Source organism: Mustela nivalis, assembly GCF_964662115.1.
Source record: "Mustela nivalis genome assembly, chromosome: 17".
Lineage (NCBI taxonomy): Eukaryota > Metazoa > Chordata > Mammalia > Carnivora > Mustelidae > Mustela > Mustela nivalis.
In genome coordinates this window covers 51554075-51573434 of record NC_139036.1, presented here as the reverse complement: position 1 = coordinate 51573434, position 19360 = coordinate 51554075, and the positions used below count along the sequence as shown (strand labels likewise).

Sequence of the window (19360 nt, the reverse complement as noted above, 5' to 3'; positions counted from 1 at the left end):
CAGCTGGATTGCTGACATAACCATTCATAGTTCTGGCTTTAATTCCTCTTTTCATTTTTAATACCTGAGGATATTCCTTCCTTTCTCTTTATTTCTTCCATTGTTTCTTAGTTTCTTTTCTTTACCCTTTTCTTATTTCTTTTTACGATCTGGTTAAATAGGGGTGCATGGGTGGCTCAGTGAGTTGGGCCTTGCATTCAGCTCAGGTCATGATCTCAAGGGTCCTGGGATCGAGCCCCATGTCATGCTTTCTGCTCAGGAGGGAGTCTGCTTCCCTCTCTCCCTCTATCTACCTCTCTGCCTACTTGTGATCTCTCTCTCTGTGTTAAATAAATGAAAATATAAAAATTTAAAGAAAGTATTTGGTTAAATATTTAAACTCCTTTTTTTTTTCCTTTTCTCTCTCTCTTTTTTTCTTTTTGATATATTTTACTCACCATTTCAATGTACTTCTAGCCAGAGTTTGGAAACTTCATTTTATTACGTTACTGTTTATGGGGAAATCTTCAGGCTTAAATAAAGAAAAACGACCTTCCAAGTAAAAACAAGTCAGAGTAAATAAGTCAAGAAAGAGGAACAAAAGGCATATATAAGAAACAATGATAAGAAGTAAAACTAATAAAATATCTAAATAATTATTGATATTGCATTTGTGCATTTTAATGCAATTGTAAACCAAATGAAAATTTCTAAAATAGATTTCTCAAATAAAGTACATAGGATCTAAAACAACAACAAAATTAATAAAAATCTAAACTATATTCCAGGTGATTTAAAAGGAACAAAATTTTTGTTTAGGTCATTGACCTATTATTGATACAAAATTTTAACAGTGTTTTTGGCCTCAGGACTTTTAGGACATCTTTATTACCTTTAGGACATCTTTATTACCTTTGTTTTTGCCAATTTTTCATGTAAAAGACATGTAACAGTTCACTGTTGACACTTTTTAAAAATAGAACTAATTACTGAGGAGAGAAATATACATATATAATGCCATGGCTTAATTTTAAAAAAATTATCCTCTTTTTTTTTCCAGAACAACTGTCAGCTTTATGATTATTAACATCTGTGGTTTGGGAGCCATGTCAAATATTTGAGATTTCCCAATTCATGGACTTTGGCTTCCTGTTTTGCCATTTACTTTGGCAGGTCAAGAAAAGTTTGCAATTCTTTACAGAGAGAGATAGACTATATGATGGCAGTTGAACAAATTTTATTTTTTCCCCAAGTCTTCATGCATAAAAAATTGACCTGAATCTTTTAATATATTTTTTAGTCCTTGGCAGTCTTTTATTTTGTTCATATGCCTTCTGAAATCCTGCATCCACTATGAGCAGAAGAGAGAAAGGGATTTGTTTTTATTCATTTGTCCAAATTAAGTGTTTCTCCGAAGCGGACTATGGGTTGCTTAGCTTTATTAGGGGGAAAAACATCAGCTTCAGCACATTCTGCCCATTCAGTACCAATTAATCAAATACATCATTGGCAGTTGTGTTTAGGCATTAGCAGAAAAAAAAAAAAAAAGCTAAAGATTTCTCATACACATTTAACTACTTCGTTTTGTTAGTGATTGTTTTTACTTGTTTATTGCTCTTTTCCCATCTTGGTCTCATCATGTCCAACAGGCTAGTTCCATTTTCCTTGTTTACCATTTTACCCCTTATCCCTGAAGTTGAAAGGCCAAGTGCACAAACACAGGGCTTTTTTTTTTTTTTTTTATTCCCAACCAACCACTGAACCATCATTTCCCTGCAAATAATTGGCTTAGGGAAGAAAAGGCAGAAAACAAAACAAGTTCATCATGTGCAGCTTGGTCTGACTACACCCCCTTTCAGAAAGCAGCCTGGGTAAGACTCCCATCTAAGGAATAAATGAAGAAGTAGCAATAAGGAAATTTTAATTGTTCCTGTACACAAAAAGAGAACTGTGCGTTGACAGTGTTTCCAGAGTACTTTCCTAATTTTTCTGACAGTAAGTAAAGCTCCATTTTGTTGTGTTTTGCCAAATATATGGGGGGACACTGCTAGAAATCAGTCTATTTTTCAGAGGTTTCCAAATACTCATATGTATTATATTCTTCAATGTAAGACCTAATGATAAAGTTTTTCTCTTTATTCCCCACCGACTTTAATTGTCTAGATACAACAGCAGAATATAGGAAAATAGTAAAATTTGCTTCTGTACTATCTGGGGAAGAATTGTCTGAATATTTCATTATGCAAATCTAAAATAATTTAATTCTGAGATTAGAAAAACTGAAAAAAATAATCTCCGTTGGCTTGCAAACATTTGGGCAAAATTACTTTCCATGTGATGCCTGTCTTTCTTCTTTCTTTCTTTCTTGCTTTCTTCTTACTTGGCCATTTTTCCTCAGTTATTTAGGTCCTTCTGAATTCAGAAAATTGATATGAGTTGGGTTTTTTGGTGTCTCACAATCAAGTTTCAGCTAGTCTGAGTCTGGATTCAGCTAATTGAGACTAAAGCTTTTCAGTTTAATCTGGAAGGTAGTACTATAGGAGAACAGTTCATTGAGGTTACATCTAATGGACATAATTAATTGTTCAAATGAATTTAATTAATCAGAATGTTGATTAATTTGGTTGGCTCTGGCATTTCTATTTAAATACAAAGAACAAAAATTTATTATTAATCAGATGAGATATGATTCAATTACTCTATTCATATAGTTGAATTTCTATTATAAAAGGTAAGAAAATGTGAAGAATCTTACAGGTTTTAAAATCTAATGATATATTTTTTATTGTTGCACTCTGTATTTCTGTAAAAATTGTGAGACTGGCCACTGTCTCCCCACCATTACCCACTCTCCCAAATAGCTTACTATGAGTAAAATTTTGCAATCATGTGGTATTAAAATAATATTTTTAATACATTTTTTTGTTGTTCTTAAAGGTAAGGAATGTTTTCCCCCAAAATATGATCAAGATTTTTCTTTTCTTCCCCACTCTCTAAGGTTTTTCTTATAACATTTATTTGTCTAGTTTATGTTCTACCTTGTTTACCTTTTCCTTGTTTTTAAATGATAGGCTAAATGCATATGAAACAGAAAAGTGTGTATCAGCAAACTCAAGCACTTCTGTACAAGAATTTTCTTCAGAAATGGAGAATGAAAAGAGAGAGTTTATTGGTACGTTTGAAAGTCTGCCTCTTTCTGCAGCTCAGTATTTTACTGTCAAATGATGCTCTTATTTTATATTTTAAGTAGCAGACTGGATTTATTGTTTTTAAGGTTGCCTCCTATTGTACGTGTTGAACCAAGAGACTCTTAGTAGTCCATGAAACATAATGAAGAATTGCAAAAACTAAAAATATTACTCACTTAAAAAAAAAATAAGTGAAAATTTAATTGTATGGTAAATTATAGCAACTATTAAAGCTGCTACCATATGTAATAAAGTTAGAGTAAGGAAATAATAAAAAGGATGGCTGACAGTCCGACAAATTTTCATTTGGGGAACTTATTTTCAAAGCCATGGATTTTATAAACAGAGATTATTTCCAAGAATTATAACCAAGTAACACCATTGATGGTCAGTTCGTATTAGGTAGGTAGGCTTTCTACAGGTAATAACCCCAGATCTCAGGGGCTGAGCTCAGCAAAAATTTATTTTTCCCTCTGCTCATAGTCTAAATAAGGTTGGCAGTGAAACTGAAGTAGGTCTGGTAGGTGCAGGAGTCTCCTCCACACAACCATTCAGGGACCCAGCCTTCTTCACCCAGGGACACTGCCATCTCCCCAGGCCTTAGAGACCTCCCCTGGACACTCTGCATCCAGTCAGGTGGCCAGGAAGTATGGGGGGATCTGGGTGGCTCAGTCGTTTGAATGTCCGGCTCTTGATTTCAGTTCAGGTCATGAACTCAGGGTCATAGGATTGAGCCCCTAGTGGGCTCTGCTCTCGGTGGAGACCCTGCTTAAGGGTCGCTCCCTCTCTCTTTCTTACTCTCCTTCTCCCCTACTCTCCATTAGTCAGTCCCTCCCCACCCCTACACTTTCTCTCTAAAATAAATACATAAATCTTAAAAAAAAAAAAAAAAAGATCAGGAAGTGCAGGGACTGAGATAGAATATAGAAGGTTGTGCATGGTTCCTTGAGCCAGGCCTTGAAGGGGTGCATAGCATTTCTGCCCACATTCCATTGGCTAGAACTCAATCACTTGGTCCTGCTTAATTTCCAGAGGCTGGGAATGCTGTCTAGCATTGTGCTAGGCAGGAAGAGATTACCGATATTGGTGAGCTACTAGGCAATTTCTCTCACTCAGTTTCTTTTCATGTTCTTTGATTTCCAATACAAGAATGTGACAAGTGACAAAAATGTTGCTATTTGCCACCATGAATTCTGTCTGGGATAGTCTGTGTCTTATCGACTGTAAAGTCAGATGCCCATGCCCAAGAATTGCCATCCTTTTAGTCACTCTGTTAGTTTCTGTGATGGCGTCTGCGGTAGTTCATGATTTAATGCAAATTTTAGTTCTAGTGTTGGACAATAATATACATGGCAATGATCTCAATATGCGTCTTTTATTGGGTTCCCTTTGCTCTGAAAAGCAGAGAACGAAGTGGCAAATTGGAGTTTGTCTTCAATAGTTCTTTGGTATTAACTGAATTTTTAAGGAAATATCTGAATTCATTCTTTCTTCCCCTGTTATAGGAATGGGCACTCCCAATACTTCTAGGGCTGTACATGGGACTATTTTCACATTTCAGAGAAAATATATATTTTCCTGAATTGCCTCCTCAAGATCTGGGAAGTGCAGATCATGTTAATAACTCTGTAGCTATTGTATACACACCTGTCTCTGAACTAACCCAGGAGATAATGAATAAAACAGCATTTGCACTTTTGAAAGGTAGGTGTACTAATGGCAATAAAGAATTACTGACATTATTTTACATCTTTTTAAATATAATGTAACTGTGATTAATTTGAACTTACAATGATCTATTATGTAAATTATTTAGGTATCATGATTAGCTTTTTCTTTCTCTCATAACAAGTAGCCTTGTAAACCCTTTCAGCTTAATGGGACTCCAGTTTAGGGAGTTCTACATTTCTATTGGAATTTACCTAAAACAATAAATTTATAATTTCAGATTTGTAGCATAGTGTCTAGGAGAACACATCATTTGTGGGTGCAGATGTTCTTAACATGGAAAATCAGTGATTAAGATTGATAACTCAGGAAAAAACATCTAAGTAAAAGAAATGAAGTCATGGTTATTAAACAGTAATTTCAGAACCATGAACAGTAAAGATGGATAATCTCAAGATATCCTGTTTGCATTTGGTATACTTTGTAAACATCTTTAAAGACTTTCATTCTATATGAAGTCACTATGTAACTGAGATAACTATAGTAAATTTGTATTTCACTCATGGGCTGCAAGTGGGTGCAGTTTGGTTGTCTACTCTCTAATCCTTGATTCCTAACAGGTAACATTGCTGGCTGTTAGGGTCACTATGCATGCGGTCTTAGTTTCCTCATAAGGCAAAGCTCAGATGAGGTGTCTATGCTTCAGGAAATCTGACATCTGAAATCCCTTGACTGTATAATAACTTCTCCAGTTACCTCTATTTTTGTATCCCAATTCTCCAACACATACTTACCCTAGTGTCATATTTTTATAGACCTGAAACTTGCCGTAATACTTGCCATTATTAAAAGAAAACACTAAATTCTCATGCATGTCTCCTGATTCTAGAATCTAAAACACTAAAACAAACAAACAAACAAAAAACCAAAACAAAAAACCAAAACAAAAAAAACCAAAAACAAACCCCGCTTATCTTTTGGGATCAGTTTAAATGGAAAATGATTTTAGTTTAATTCCAGTGAAAAATATTTGATGACATCCCATTGTGGTGAAACTCTGTATGACCCTTCATGTCTATTTTCACCTTGTCATTCACAGAAAGAAGGATCATTGGAGTACCGAACCAAAAATCCATGGATAAAATACTTCTAGACAATATCACAGGCATCGCGGGAATTATCTTCAATGACACTTTCTCGTATAAGTTAAAATTTTTTCAGGGATATTACATTCCATTTTTGAAGGAAGATCTTTTCTCAGGTGACCTTCCATATAAAACGGCACTTTTCATGTTTTTAACATAAGGGATCAGTCAGGATGGGCAACAGAGATGTTTTTGAGAGAACATGAGAAAATAGAGAAAGCACATTTTATTGCTAAACTTATTCCAAGGTCAGTCCTATCTTCCCACTAGAAGATGACTCTTAAAACATTATTGAATCATCTAATGTAAAGTGAATGCGTAGGTGAAAGTTACAGAGAGTGATGAAGACTGAGAGGTCCTAGTCTCAGCTGAAGTTCAGGTTTCCAGGAAAGGCAGGCACTGAACAGTAATGACAAGTGCAAGAAAAAGGTGCTGAGGGCAGGAGACTTAGACCAGATGTTCCTCACAGGCTGTGGGATTAGAGAAGTCCTGCCTGGCAAAGTGAGGTTTCAACTAATGAGAAGGAATAGCACATGGGGGAAGTGTGCTAAAGGCAGTGTATTTCAGAGAGAGGAAGTGCTGGTGTAAAGGGTTGGGGTGACAACAGGCATCTGTTAGAATATTTGGAAGAAGAGCTGTTTAGCTGAACAGAGAACACGAACAGGAATGGGGCTGAAGTTACCCCAGGCCTCAATGCTGTGATGTCCTGCTAAGCGAGGGTGATGGGGGGCTGTGGAGGTTCTTTAATCAGGGCAGAGAAGTGATAAGATTCCCAGGCTTAAGGGAGCTCTCTGGGTATAGACCAGAGAATGGATTGCAGCGGAGTCAGGGAGAAGGCAAGGAAACATACCAGGGAGCCCATGGTGGCTTGGACCAGAGTGGAGGCAGCTGAGGAGAGGGAATGGCTGTGAGGACCTTTTAGGAAGCAGAACTGATATGGCTAATAGAGTTGGTTGTTTTCCATGCATTCACTGGGTGTCTACTATGTGCCCTGCACTGTTCTGGCCCTGAGGATGGAAGTGACTGAAACCTAGAGCCTGCTTGCATGAATCGTTCCAGCGAGGGACAGGGGGTGGGGCAACAACAATGCCCTCTGCCAGGGGCTGATACCACCACCAAGAAAAATAGAGCAGACTTAGAAGACAGAGCCTGAACGCTCTTTTAGATGTTGTTACTTACGGTAGCCAGGAAAGACCTCTGTGCTGAATTTGCTTCTGAGAAGAGATAAGGGTAGAGGGAAAGAATGAGCCATGGACCCATCTGTAGGGAGAACCTATGAGCAAAACAGGTTGTAGCATTAGGGTGCATTTAGCATTTTGAGACAGAGCAAGGAATCTAGCATGGTTGGAGCAGAGTGTTTGCTTTCATCGTCTTTTTATTTTCTAAGACTTTCTATGGAAGCGACGGTCTCCATGAATAAAGTTGCCTCCGTAAGAATTTTCATTTGATCCTCTTTTTTTTTTTTTTTTTTTTCTATGTGGCTGTAAGTTCTGACTGGTGGAGCCTCCTCTAGACTGATATCTCTTGGACTCTTGTTTTTTATTCTCGAATTGCTTTCACCTGATAATGTTGGTTGTGCTCTTCTTTGGGCTCGTAGCTCATTGCTGGAATCTGGATGATGAAGATCATTCCTGTTCCCTGTCCAAATACTGGAGTAGTGGATTTGTGGCTTTACAAGCTGCAATTAATGCTGCTATTATCCAGGTAACGAGAGTTCTAAAGTTAATGTAAGATAATTCCATAGAATTCCATCCAGGTTGTGATGAAGGATGACATGCACTCAGGTTTTCATGTTTATATAATGAAATTGAGGCACCTGGGTGGTTCAGCTGGTTAAGCGGTTGCCTTCGACTCAGGTCATGATCCTGGAGTCCCGGGATTGAGGCCCGCATCGGGTTCCCAGCTCCGTGGGGAGTCTGCTTCTCCCTCCGACCTTCTCCCTTCTCACGCTCTCACTCTCTCTCTCTCAAATAAATAAATAAAATCTTTAAACAAAACAAAACAAAAAACAAATGCTGAAATTGGATTTAGGCAAAGGAACACATTGTTTTTGTTTTTAACTTTAAATTTTCAAGTAGTTCCCGAATGACAAGAAATTGCAGAAACAATGTGCAGGGAGGTCCCTGTACCCTTCACACAGTGTCTCCTGTTATATCTTGCATAACCACAGAATAATATTAAAATCGGGAAATTGATATTGCTATAACCTCCTTAGCTTCATCGGATTTCACCAGTTTCTATTTTTTAAATAACGATTTTGCGTGTTTAAATCCTGCTGTAGATCACAACAAATCACTCTGTGGTGGAACAGTTGATGTCAATTACTGCTGTAAATATGAAGACTTTACCTTTTATGTATAAAGACGTTCTTCAAAAGGAGCTGTTCATTTTCTACTGCCTGCTTTACTTTTCCCCGTTTATATATTTTGTATCACTCAATGTTACAAAAGAGAGAAAAAAGTGCAAGGATTTTATGAAAATAATGGGTCTGCAAGAATCAGCCTTCTGGTGAGTGCAAATGAATAATCAGAAATTTGGAAGCAGTAAAAATGTGTTATTATTTCACAACATTACTCTTAAGCTTGACACACTGGCTATTTTTTCTTTTGTTCTGATTTTTTGATTTACTCCTTTTAAAATTTTGTTATGCAAATTAGCCATTATGATTTGCTGAGCACTTTTCCACGCCATAAGTCTGTTACGCTGATGCTATGATCGAGGTTCCAGGAAGATCAAAGAGGGTAAAAGAGTTGCCCAATATCAAATGGAAGATGTGTTCCAGAGCTGGGACTCCAACCCAGCTGCCTGGATTGCGACTCTCCTGCTTGGTCAGCCCACAGTTATCATTTGATTTCTCCACACCTCCTCACGTTGAAAAAGTATGATCCTGTAATGGCTAGCTTATGTTCAGAGGTTTGGTTATGAGGGATATATATATTTTTTTAAGATTTTATTTATTTATTTGACAGACAGATCACAAGTAGGCAGGGAGGCAGGCAGAGAGAAGGGGGTGGGGGGAAGCAGGCTCCCTGCTGAGCAGAAAGCCCCATGCAGGGCTCAATCCCAGGACCCTGGGATTATGACCCAAGCCCCCAAGCCGAAGGCAGAGGGTTTAACCCACTGAGACACCCAGGTGCCCCATGAGGGATGTATTTTTTGCAGCACTTAAATGCCATATGTTGAAAATGTGGCCAGCACATACAGCACTTAGGTTGGCATATAAGAACGGCTTAATAAGAACATTTGCTTCCTATTGCTATATTTGTATCTTGTTTCATTCACACACAATTTCAATGATTTTTAAATATATTTAAACATATGTATATTTATGTATATATCTATCTGTCTACATGTATTTGTATTATAATAAAAACAAATAATTGAGGAGTAGAAACAAGGACCTAACAAGATAAGTAGGTAAGACTAGCAGGTAAAAATGCAGACCATGTGCGCTCTAAGCTTCCAAGAGGCCAAAGCAGAGAATTCTGAAATGCAATCAGTTACAAAATCCACGTTGTCTGGGAAAAGGAAAAAGAAAAAAGAAAAATAATCTGTTCATTTTACCCCAAAGGAAGCTTAAGATTTTCAACATTGAATCCTAGACGGTATTTCTTTGTATAGTACCCATATCAAGAAAATTAGTGTTTGTGGGGGCACCTGGGTGGTTCAGTGGGTTAAAGCCTCTGCTTTCGGCTCAGGTCATGATCCCAGAGTCCTGGGATCAAGTCCCACACTGGGCTCTCTGCTTCCCTTCCTTTCTCTCTGCCTGCCTCTCTGCCTACTTGTTATCTCTGTCAAATAAATAAATAAAATATTTAAAAGAAAAGAAAGAAAGAAAATTAGTGCTTATGAATGTGGAGTCGACTATCTGGAATGGATAAGGAACTATTTGCAAGCCGCATGTTCTCTGAAATAAAATTACGGTCTAGGAAATTTTAAATTTTCTATAAAGTGTATTTGGTTAAAGGAGGGAGCTTTGATTCTATTATACCATAATCATGAAGTAGAAAAAAGAGGAAACATTTTCTGAAACAAAAAAGGAAGGAGAAAATTGGTTTGCAGTGGGACTTTGGCAAATGCAAAGGAATGAATGGAGTCTGTTAGGAGGAAAAACCTGGGGGGGTGGGAATCTGTGTAAAGAGGACTATTTTTCAGTCCAGTGAATATCTTATGGGGCAGCATCCTTGCAGTCTCCTGAGAATAGGTAGGCACAAGTCAACTCTAGATTAAAATCACAAAGGTGTTGGATATTTAGATGTGGGTTCATTCTCAGGATAAATACTTCCTCCTATGCATGTAATCTAAATTTAGCAAAATGGATTTATATGTCCTTAAAACCAAGAGGGAAAAAATCTGAAATGTTTTTTTATTAAGTATAGGGTATCTATTGGAAATAAATTTTATGGCAGCCTTTTTTAAAGTAATAAATGTGAAATGCATGAGAATTTCTAAGTTACTTTGTTAAATTACTTTATGTGATGTCTGAATTACTGTTTTTATCATGAAGGTTTTTATTGCTTTATTAACATCTCTCCCCACCCCACTCTCTACAATGAGTTCCCTTTTCTAGGTAATGTTTTAAGTTCCTTCATGTGTTAATACTCCTACTCCATAGATTTTCAATTCCTACCTATAGTAGTTCCCTTCTATACTCAGGAAGTGGATTCTGCAGAATACCATATGCTTTCCAAAAATGCTGATGTTTCTAACAAAGGCTGAATCATTGTAATGACATGACCTTTAAAAAGAAGTTGAATAAGCAGTAATTAAACCTGTTGTACTGGGACATGTTGATGCAAGTTCCTGGTTTTAATAGTCTCGCTATTTTTTTCAGCTCTTGAATTCTCATTTAGTTAGGCAATTTTATGTAGAGGAAGGAGCTGTGAACTAGGAAGGGCTGCAACAAATCTTAATTTTGTTATTGATATACTTTGTTGACCTTGAAACGGCCCATTAAGTACAATAGGAACTACAGTTTACTTATCTGGAAAATGAGAGGCTTGGACTCAAACACCCTGCAGGCTTGTTCGATCCAAGACTGTTAATAACTACCTCAGAAACATGTGAACACCAGCACATCTAAACCAAAGCAGTGTGAACACTGAAGGGCATACCATTATTTATATCAGTTTAAGAAAGAAATCATAAATAAGAAGAGCAATAATAGGATGGGCTTTATGGAGTTATAAAATTTCAATTTTCTACAAAATTTAAATTTAAATTTAAATTTTCTACAAATTCTCCCTAATAGGAGAGTGGAGGTCCCGCTAGCTGAGATCCTCAAAAATGCTCAAAAATGCTCAAATTATCATCTGCCCTCAATGCTTCCATGGTTCCTGGATTGATCAGTAGCTGTTATATTTCCTTCCATGTCTACAATTAGAATATCTCAGTAAAATGTGATAGCACCAAACACACAAAAGCTTACTCTCTTCAATTCAGCCATTACACCTTAGAGAAATTTTTGTGCTTTTTCCAAAAATGACACATACAAAGATGTTCTTTTTTCTTTTCTTTCTTTTTCTTTTTTTTTAAATTAATGTCAGAGGCAGAATTTAGTGCTTCATCAGTTGCATATAACATCCAGGACTCATTCCACCCAGTGCCCTCCTTAACAAACCCTCAGTTTGTTTCCTAGAGTTCAGCGCCTCTTCTGGTGTGCCGCCCTCTCAATTTCCACCTTATTTTGTTCTTCTTTCCCAAGTGCAAGCGTGTTCTTAGCCACCATGTACCAGAAATAAAAATTGGAAACAACCTGAATGCCTATGATGAGGAAAACTTTGGGATATATTCAGACAATGAAATATTACACAGCAATGTATAACATTATTAAAGGCAAGCAGCAGAAGGACACATACAAAATGATACAATTTATGTAGCATTCATCCTATTTATACAATATGTGAGCACAGAGCTGATGCCTAGCCAGTAGGTAACAGTACAGCCATGCCAATGTGGTTGATTAGTAATACTGTAGTTACTAATCTAGGTGGCAAGTAGAAGGGTAAATATTGTGCTGTTCTTTAGATATTTTCGTATGTTTCAAATATTTCATAATGAAGTTGAAATCATTGAAATAACTTTTTGTCTTTTTTTGTAGGCTCTCCTGTGGCTTAATCTATGCTACCTTCATCTTCATCATTTCCATAATGATTACAGTTATTATAACATCTACCCAAATTATAGTCATGACGGGCTTCATGGTGATATTTACACTCTTTTTCTTATATGGCTTATCTTTGGTAAGTTCATACATGTATTACCACATTCTCTGCTTTAGATTTTAGCTATCTGTAGCAAAAATTAATTTCTCTGGAGGTTACTACAGTTATTTCCTTCATGTCTAGTGTGTGTGTGTTTGCTTCAGAAAGTCTATGAGTGTGAGAAAATGATGTAAATAAGATTGGACCTCTCTTTTGCATAAAGGTCTGAATTAATGTATGATGCATCAAAAAAAATTCTGATTCTGAAAATATTTTGACTCTAAGGCTTTTCTTTCTTTTTTTTTAATATTTATTTATTTATTTATTATTTATCAGAGAGAGAGAGAGAGCAAGAGCACAAGCAGGCAGGCAGAAGCAGAGAGAGAAGCAGACTCCCTGCTGAGCAAGGAGCCCAATGCAGGACTCGACCCCAGAACCCTGGGATCATGATCGGAGCTGCTTAACCAACTAAGCCGCAGCTTAACCAACTAAGCCACCCAGGCGTCCCAACTCTAAGGCTTTTCTAGAATATTTTAGTGAGGATGCCTTTGAGCGGTGGACCCATCTCCTTTCCCCAAAGTTCTCTGTAATGTGGTAGCTTCCACAGTATCTCCTTCTGACACTCCCCCTTGTCCTCACTCCCCATGTCATGCCTCTTCCTTCTACAACAGGAGCCTCTAAATTCTGCAGACGGTACCTAGATGCTCTTTGTTAATGCATTAATGTAGGTTCTTTCAATATTTCCAGGTCTGCATTTCTATTCTTTCCCCAACTCTCAGACAGCTTTTCCCCTGCCCTTTCTTTAACAACAAAAGCCCAGTAGCTGAGGAGGTGCAAAAAAGGATTCTCTTTACAAAAGTGTTGGGGCAAGAGCTGATCATTGTTATACATAAATATTTTCATCACTGTCTCACTGATAAATACTTATGATGTAAAGATCCAGGTTTTTTTGCACTGCCAATTCTCGGTGAAATAAATCTGTTGAACAACCAGATTATCTTCTCTCTCTTTCAGATTGCTCTAACGTTCCTGATGAGCGTGTTGTTAAAGAAAACTCTCCTTACCAATTTGGTTATGTTTCTCCTCAATATCTTTTGTGGGGGTGTGGGATTCACTGTGTATTATAGACAACTTCCTTCCTCTCTGGAGTGGATTTTGAGTTTTTGTAGCCCTTTTGCCTTCACTGCTGGAATGAGCAAGGTAATAATTCGTTTATTACTGAAATTTAAAAAGAATTTGCTATTTCATGACTCTTCACAGTCAAACATTTTCAAAATAAGAGCATTTATTCTAAACAGTTTTTCCCCCTAAAGCTAGATTTGAAAATGTTATCATTGCATTATTGAAAAAATCATCATCATACAAGGAAATTTGATTAAAACATCTTGACTAAGACAGATTTTCACGTCTTGGGTGTATTTTCATTTTGAAGTATTCTCCTCTTATATTTCATATGCAACTGTTTCCCTTTCCTTGTACTTTACATAACAAAGGCATTCTCTAGTTTATTAAAAATTGTTGTGTAAACCTCTGTTTGAAACCTAAAATCTGAAAAGTTTTCAGGACTATCAAGAGCTTAACAAATAATTATAAAGTATATCAAAATAATCATGAACCAGATCAAGAAGTAGAGGATGCCACAATGTCAAGTCTCCAAACACTCCTTCCTCTTAAAGATAAAAGTGTTGTGATCATCACTTCTTGCCTTTTCATTTATCGCCTAATGTGTGTTTTGAGTATAATTTTTTTAGTGTTGCCTGTTTTCAACTTTATATAAGTGCTACTCTATGAAGTGTTTTGTGTTGTTTTTTTTTTCTTTTTTTTTTTTTAGATCTGGCTTTTTTCCCATTCAACGTTGTGTTTTCAGATCTTACCCACAGTTGGAGTGTTGCTGTAATAGAGTGTCATGTAGTATTCAGCTGTGTGACTGTACTATCAATTTTCTTATTGATGAACAAAAATATTTTCCAGTTTTTGACTAATATTAGTTCTGCAAACAAAAAATTCCTACACATGTTTCCTAGTGAATATGGGCATTCTGTTCTCTTTGGTATCTATGTAGGAGTTGAATAGCAGGACTTAGGATATGTGTATCTTAATCATCATAGCTACTGCCAAATAGTTTTCCAAAGTGATTGCATCAATTTACTTTTGCACCGAGAGTTCAGAGTTACACATGTTTACTGGCATTTGATATTGTCAGTTGTCCAAATTTTAGCCTTTCTGGTAGATCTACGGGAATAAACTGTGTGGTATTAATTTGCATTTTCCTGATTTTTTTATGAAATTTAATTCTCTTTCATATGTGTAGAGGTATTGGGGGGGGGGTTTCTCTTTTATAAAGTGCCTATCCAGGTCTTGCCCCCATTTTAAAAAAAATATTTTGTATTTATTCACTTGAGAGAAAGAGCAAGAGTAAGAACATGGGTGGGGGGAGGGGCAGAGGGAGAAGCAGACTCCCTGCTGAACTCAACCCCAGGACGCAGGGATGGAAACCTGAACCAAAAGCAGATACTTCAGCAGCTAAGGCATCCAGGTTCCCTTTTCCCCTCATTTTTTACCTAACTTTTTTTTAATCTTTTCTTCATTACTTTGTAAGAATTTCTTATATATACTGCATATGAAACATTTTTCGGTTACTCGTTGCTGACATTTTTACTCTTTTAATGGTGTTTTAATGAACAAGTTTCTTAATTTTGATAAAGTCCGGTTTGTCAAGTTTCTTCTCTGTAGAGTGCTTTTTTTTTTTTTAAAGATTTTATTTGTTTACTTGACAGACAGAGATCACAAGTAGACAGAGAGGCAGGCAGAGAGAGAGAGAGAGGGAAGCAGCCTCCCCACTGAGCAGAGAGCCCGATGCGGGACTCGATCCCAGGACCCTGAGATCATGACCCGAGCCAAAGGCAGCAGCTTAACCCACTGAGCCACCCAGGCGCCCCTGAGTGCTTTTGTACCTTTAAGAAATCATTGCATTCCCCAAGATTATAAAGATATTCCCCCATTTTTATATGAAAACTCAGTTGATTTGGCCTTTATATTCAGATACAAAATCTATTTCAAAATAACTTTTGTGTATCTATAGGTAGAAAGAATATTAACTTTTCTACATGCATATCCAATTTCTTCTGTTTCATTTATTGAAAAGACATCCTTTCCCTGAATGGATTGCAGTATTTCCTTTGTCACAGCTCAACCAATCATGTATTGACCTGTCTGTCCTTGCTCTGTTGCCACCTTGTCTTAATTGCTTTTACTGATCTGTCTGGATGTCTGGTAGTAATAATTTTACCACTTGATTTTCTTTTCCAAGAGTCTTTTCTATTCTAGGTTCTTTGAATGATGTAAATTTTAGAATTAACTTACCAAGTTATACACGTACCTATGTATGTGTGCACAAAGCTGTTGACTTTTTGGTACAGTTGAATTTTTCAATCAATTTGAGGGAAACTGACACTTTTTAAAGAAATTTAGTTTTTTATTTAAGAGAAAGAGAGAACGTGAGAGAGAAAGGAAGAGAGCATTTGCAGCAGGGAGGGGCACCGGGAGAGAGAGAATCTCATGCAGACTCCCCACTGAGCATGGAGTGGATCTCGGGAGTGGATCCCATGACTGAGATCATGACCTGAGCTGAAATCAAGAGCTGGGCATTTAACTGACTGGGTCACCCTGGCACCCTGACACTTCTTTTTGATCACGAACATAAGATAGCTTCACATTCATCTTCACTTAGTAATTGTTTTAATTTTAAGTATTGAGCCTTATACATTTTTTATATATTCCAAAGCTTCTGATACTTTTGATGCCACTATAAATAGTATGTGTTTAAATTATTATTTTAAAATGTTTGTTGTTAATGTAGAGATGCAACCAGAAATCACTGTATCCAGCATTCTTGCTATATTCTTTTATTAAAACTAGTATTTTTCTGAGCTTTATTTGGGGATTTTCTTACATATAGTCATGATGTCTACAAATAATGATGGTTTTTTCCTTTTTGCAGTTCTTATGCCAATTACTTTTTTTTTTTTTTTTTTTGGTCTTATTGTGGAGACTGGGACCTTTAGTGCAATGTTGAATAGAAATGAAAGCAAAGGAAACGCTTTTAACGTTTCATAATAAGCATGATTTTTGATGTTGGTCTTTGTACATCTGTTTTACCAGGTTAAAGAAGATTGCTTATTTTCTTAGTTTGTGAAGAGACTTTCTTCATTATAAGTGGATACTAAATTGTGTCAAATGATTTTTGTGCATGTTCAATGATTAGCCACATTAGTGTCTCCTTCAATCTGTTTTATGTTGAATTACATAGATTGATCTTAAAATTCCAACCCAGACTTGTGTTCCCAGAATAAACTCAAATTTGTCATTGAATGTTAAGATTTTAACATAAATAGGGTTGTATATTGTCTAGTGCAAGGAACCAAGCTTGAGAGCTGGACTTCCTTTGTTCTGAGTTCACCTTTGCTGCTCCTTACTATGTAATTTTGACTTTCGTTGTTTAGCTACTCAATTTCTATTTGCTTCACTTCCACCATATGTAAAATGCACATAAAAATAATAAGATTTCCCCCAGGGGGTTATGATGAGGATTAAATGAAGTATTACAAAAAGCCTTAGAATAATACCTAGAGTGCAACGCCTATGGTTACATGACAGAATTATAAACATACCTTTATTTGCAGTAATAACTAGAAAAAGAAGTTTTCTCTAGAAAAAGAAGCATCTCTAAGATGCTTCAAATAACTCTTCATATTCTTTCTAAAATGACTATTTTTTGCTGCATAGATATTTTGCAATATTGTAATGGCTTTATGATTATCATTTAATTTAATTTAAATTCCTATTCTTAGTGGCACCTGGGTTGCTCAGTCCCTTAAGTATCTGTCTTCAGCTCAGGTCATGATTCCCAGGGTCCTGGGATCAAGCCTCGTGTTGGGCTCCCTCCTCAGTGGGGAGTCTACTTCTCCCTCTGCGTTCCCTTCCTCTTGCTGTGCTCTCTCTCTGTAATAAATAAATAAAATCTTTAAAAAATATTCCTATTCTTAGAATATTGCATTTTTTAAGTTGGTATTAAGTTGGCACTTCATTCTAATAATCCTTGGATTGCTGTCATATAGAAATAGTTACACCAATAACTTCATTATAAGGGCTTCTCAAAAAAGCTACTTAATAAAATGATAATTCTTGCTGCTATGCCAAATTATTATATTATATTATATATTTATCTTAAATACTTATTATTACTATTTTTGTCCAAATTTTAGATTATCTACTTGGATAATACTATGGATGGTATAATTTTTCCTGACCCTTCAGGAGACTCATATGTAATGATCGCAACTTTTTCCGTTTTGGCTTTTGATGCACTTTTCTACTTGGCACTGGCATTATACTTTGACAAAATCTTACCCTGTAAGTAAAGGTGTCTTTTCTCTGACCTCTGCACATACTGATCACACTGTATATTTTTACTGAAGGTTATATAAATGTATATTAAGAAATAATAACAAATTTTTCCCATCACAAGCTGAATGAGTTCTTAATTTCTCCTTCAGAGTTTTAATGGTTTGAATTTAAATGTAAAAACAATTATTCTGGGGCGCCTGGGTGGCTCAGTGGTTTAAGCCTCTGCCTTCAGCTCAGGTCATGATCTCAGGGTCTGGGATCGAGCCCCGCATCAGGCTCTCTGCTCAGCGGGGAGCCTGCTTCCCCCTCTCTCTCTCTGCCTGCCTCTCTGCCTACTTGTGATCTCTCTCTGTCTGTCTATTTTTAAATAAATAAAAATCTATAAAAAAAAACAATTATTCTTCTGGTTTTAATAATATGCATTACAAATACACAGTAATTAAATAATGTTAATTTTTTTTCAAGAATCCCAGAACATGTTTTTAAAGAAAGATATTTAAGGCTTTTTTTTAGAACAGGCTGAAATAAATTAGTTCTTAACATGGCTTTGGCTAATGTAGAGCCATTGTGCAGTGAAAGTGTTTCTTACTAAATAGTTCTTGGGGCACTTGGGTGGCTCAGTCAGTTGCGTGCCTGACTCTTGGTTTCAGTTCAGGTCTTGATCTCAGAGTTGTGGGATCCAGCCTGGTGTCAGGCTCCCTGCTCAGTGGGGAGTCTGCTGAAGATTCTTTTCCTCTGTTCTTGCCCCGTCTTGTGCTCTATCTCTCTAATAAATTAATAAATCTTAAAAAGAAAGTAGTTCTGACAAGAACGTGGGGCCGATTGTAAACTAAATAGCTAGGAAGGGCCTCAGATGTGAAATAATCAGGTTCTTAATGATTCCCCTTGGGAGGACCATTTCAGAAGGGGAGATGTCCATCCTTTAAGGAAATAACAACATAAAAATTAGAACATTTTCAGCATTATTCAACTTTTTTTAATATGTTGTTCATATTTACAAAACTATATTACTCAGTTAAATTTTCTCTATCTCACAAACAAAAATTTCCCAAGTCCAGAATTTCTTTACACATGCTAAAATCAGAATGCCATTTTTCCTTGCAAATTTTATTTATTTATCTTATTTTTTATGTTCTTTCCACTTTGTAGTTAAAGCTGTCTTATATGTTTCTATGCAATTATTTTATATATCCTTATCTTTCTGTGACTTCTGGTAAAGTCCTTAGTGACGAACCCCACTTCATTGTTTCAAATTTGGAAAATGCAAATATATTTATCCTGAACAGATACAATTTCTCCCTGTACTTTGCACGCACACACCATGGGAATTTCAGTATGATATTCAACCCTATTGTTGTGATCAAGTGATTTTTTTTTAATTTTTAAAATTTAATTTGATTTTTTTCATTGTTCCAAGATTCATTGTTTATGCACCACACCCAGTGTTCCATGCAATGCGTGCCTTCCTTAATACCTACCACCAGGCCCACCCAAGCCCCCAACTCTTCTCCCCTCCAAAACCCTCAGTTTGCTTTTCAGAATCCACAGTCTCTAATGCTTTGTGATTTCTTTTTTTCTTTTCTTTTCTTTTTCTTTTTCTTTTTTTTTTTTTTCTTTGAGAGAAAACACCATGAGTGAGGCAATGGTCAAGATAAAATCTTAAGCAGGCTTCATGCTCAGGGCAGAGGCTGATGAGGGACTGGATGTCACCACCCTGAGATCATGAGCTGAGCCCAAATCAAGACCCAACCATGCACCTCTGTGGTCAAAG

At 36.5% G+C, this 19360-nt stretch overlaps 1 protein-coding gene across 2 annotated transcripts in view; it reads left to right on the top strand.

The window, feature by feature from the left end:
- Window positions 1–1704: 1704 nt before the first annotated feature.
- Window positions 1705–19360, top strand: part of ABCA6 (ATP binding cassette subfamily A member 6) — a 59094-nt gene continuing 41438 nt past the window's right edge. Inside the window, exons 1-9 of one of the 2 annotated variants that reach the window (XM_082708306.1) lie at window positions 1705–1974; window positions 3051–3151; window positions 4673–4871; window positions 5935–6096; window positions 7578–7684; window positions 8262–8488; window positions 12081–12222; window positions 13198–13383; window positions 17448–17595. In XM_082708306.1, coding sequence (XP_082564432.1) covers window positions 3056–3151; window positions 4673–4871; window positions 5935–6096; window positions 7578–7684; window positions 8262–8488; window positions 12081–12222; window positions 13198–13383; window positions 17448–17595 — 1267 coding nt within the window. In that variant the 5' untranslated portion in view covers window positions 1705–1974; window positions 3051–3055. The remainder of the gene's footprint in view (window positions 1975–3050; window positions 3152–4672; window positions 4872–5934; window positions 6097–7577; window positions 7685–8261; window positions 8489–12080; window positions 12223–13197; window positions 13384–17447; window positions 17596–19360) is intronic. The other variant, XM_082708307.1, reaches the window with a different exon arrangement.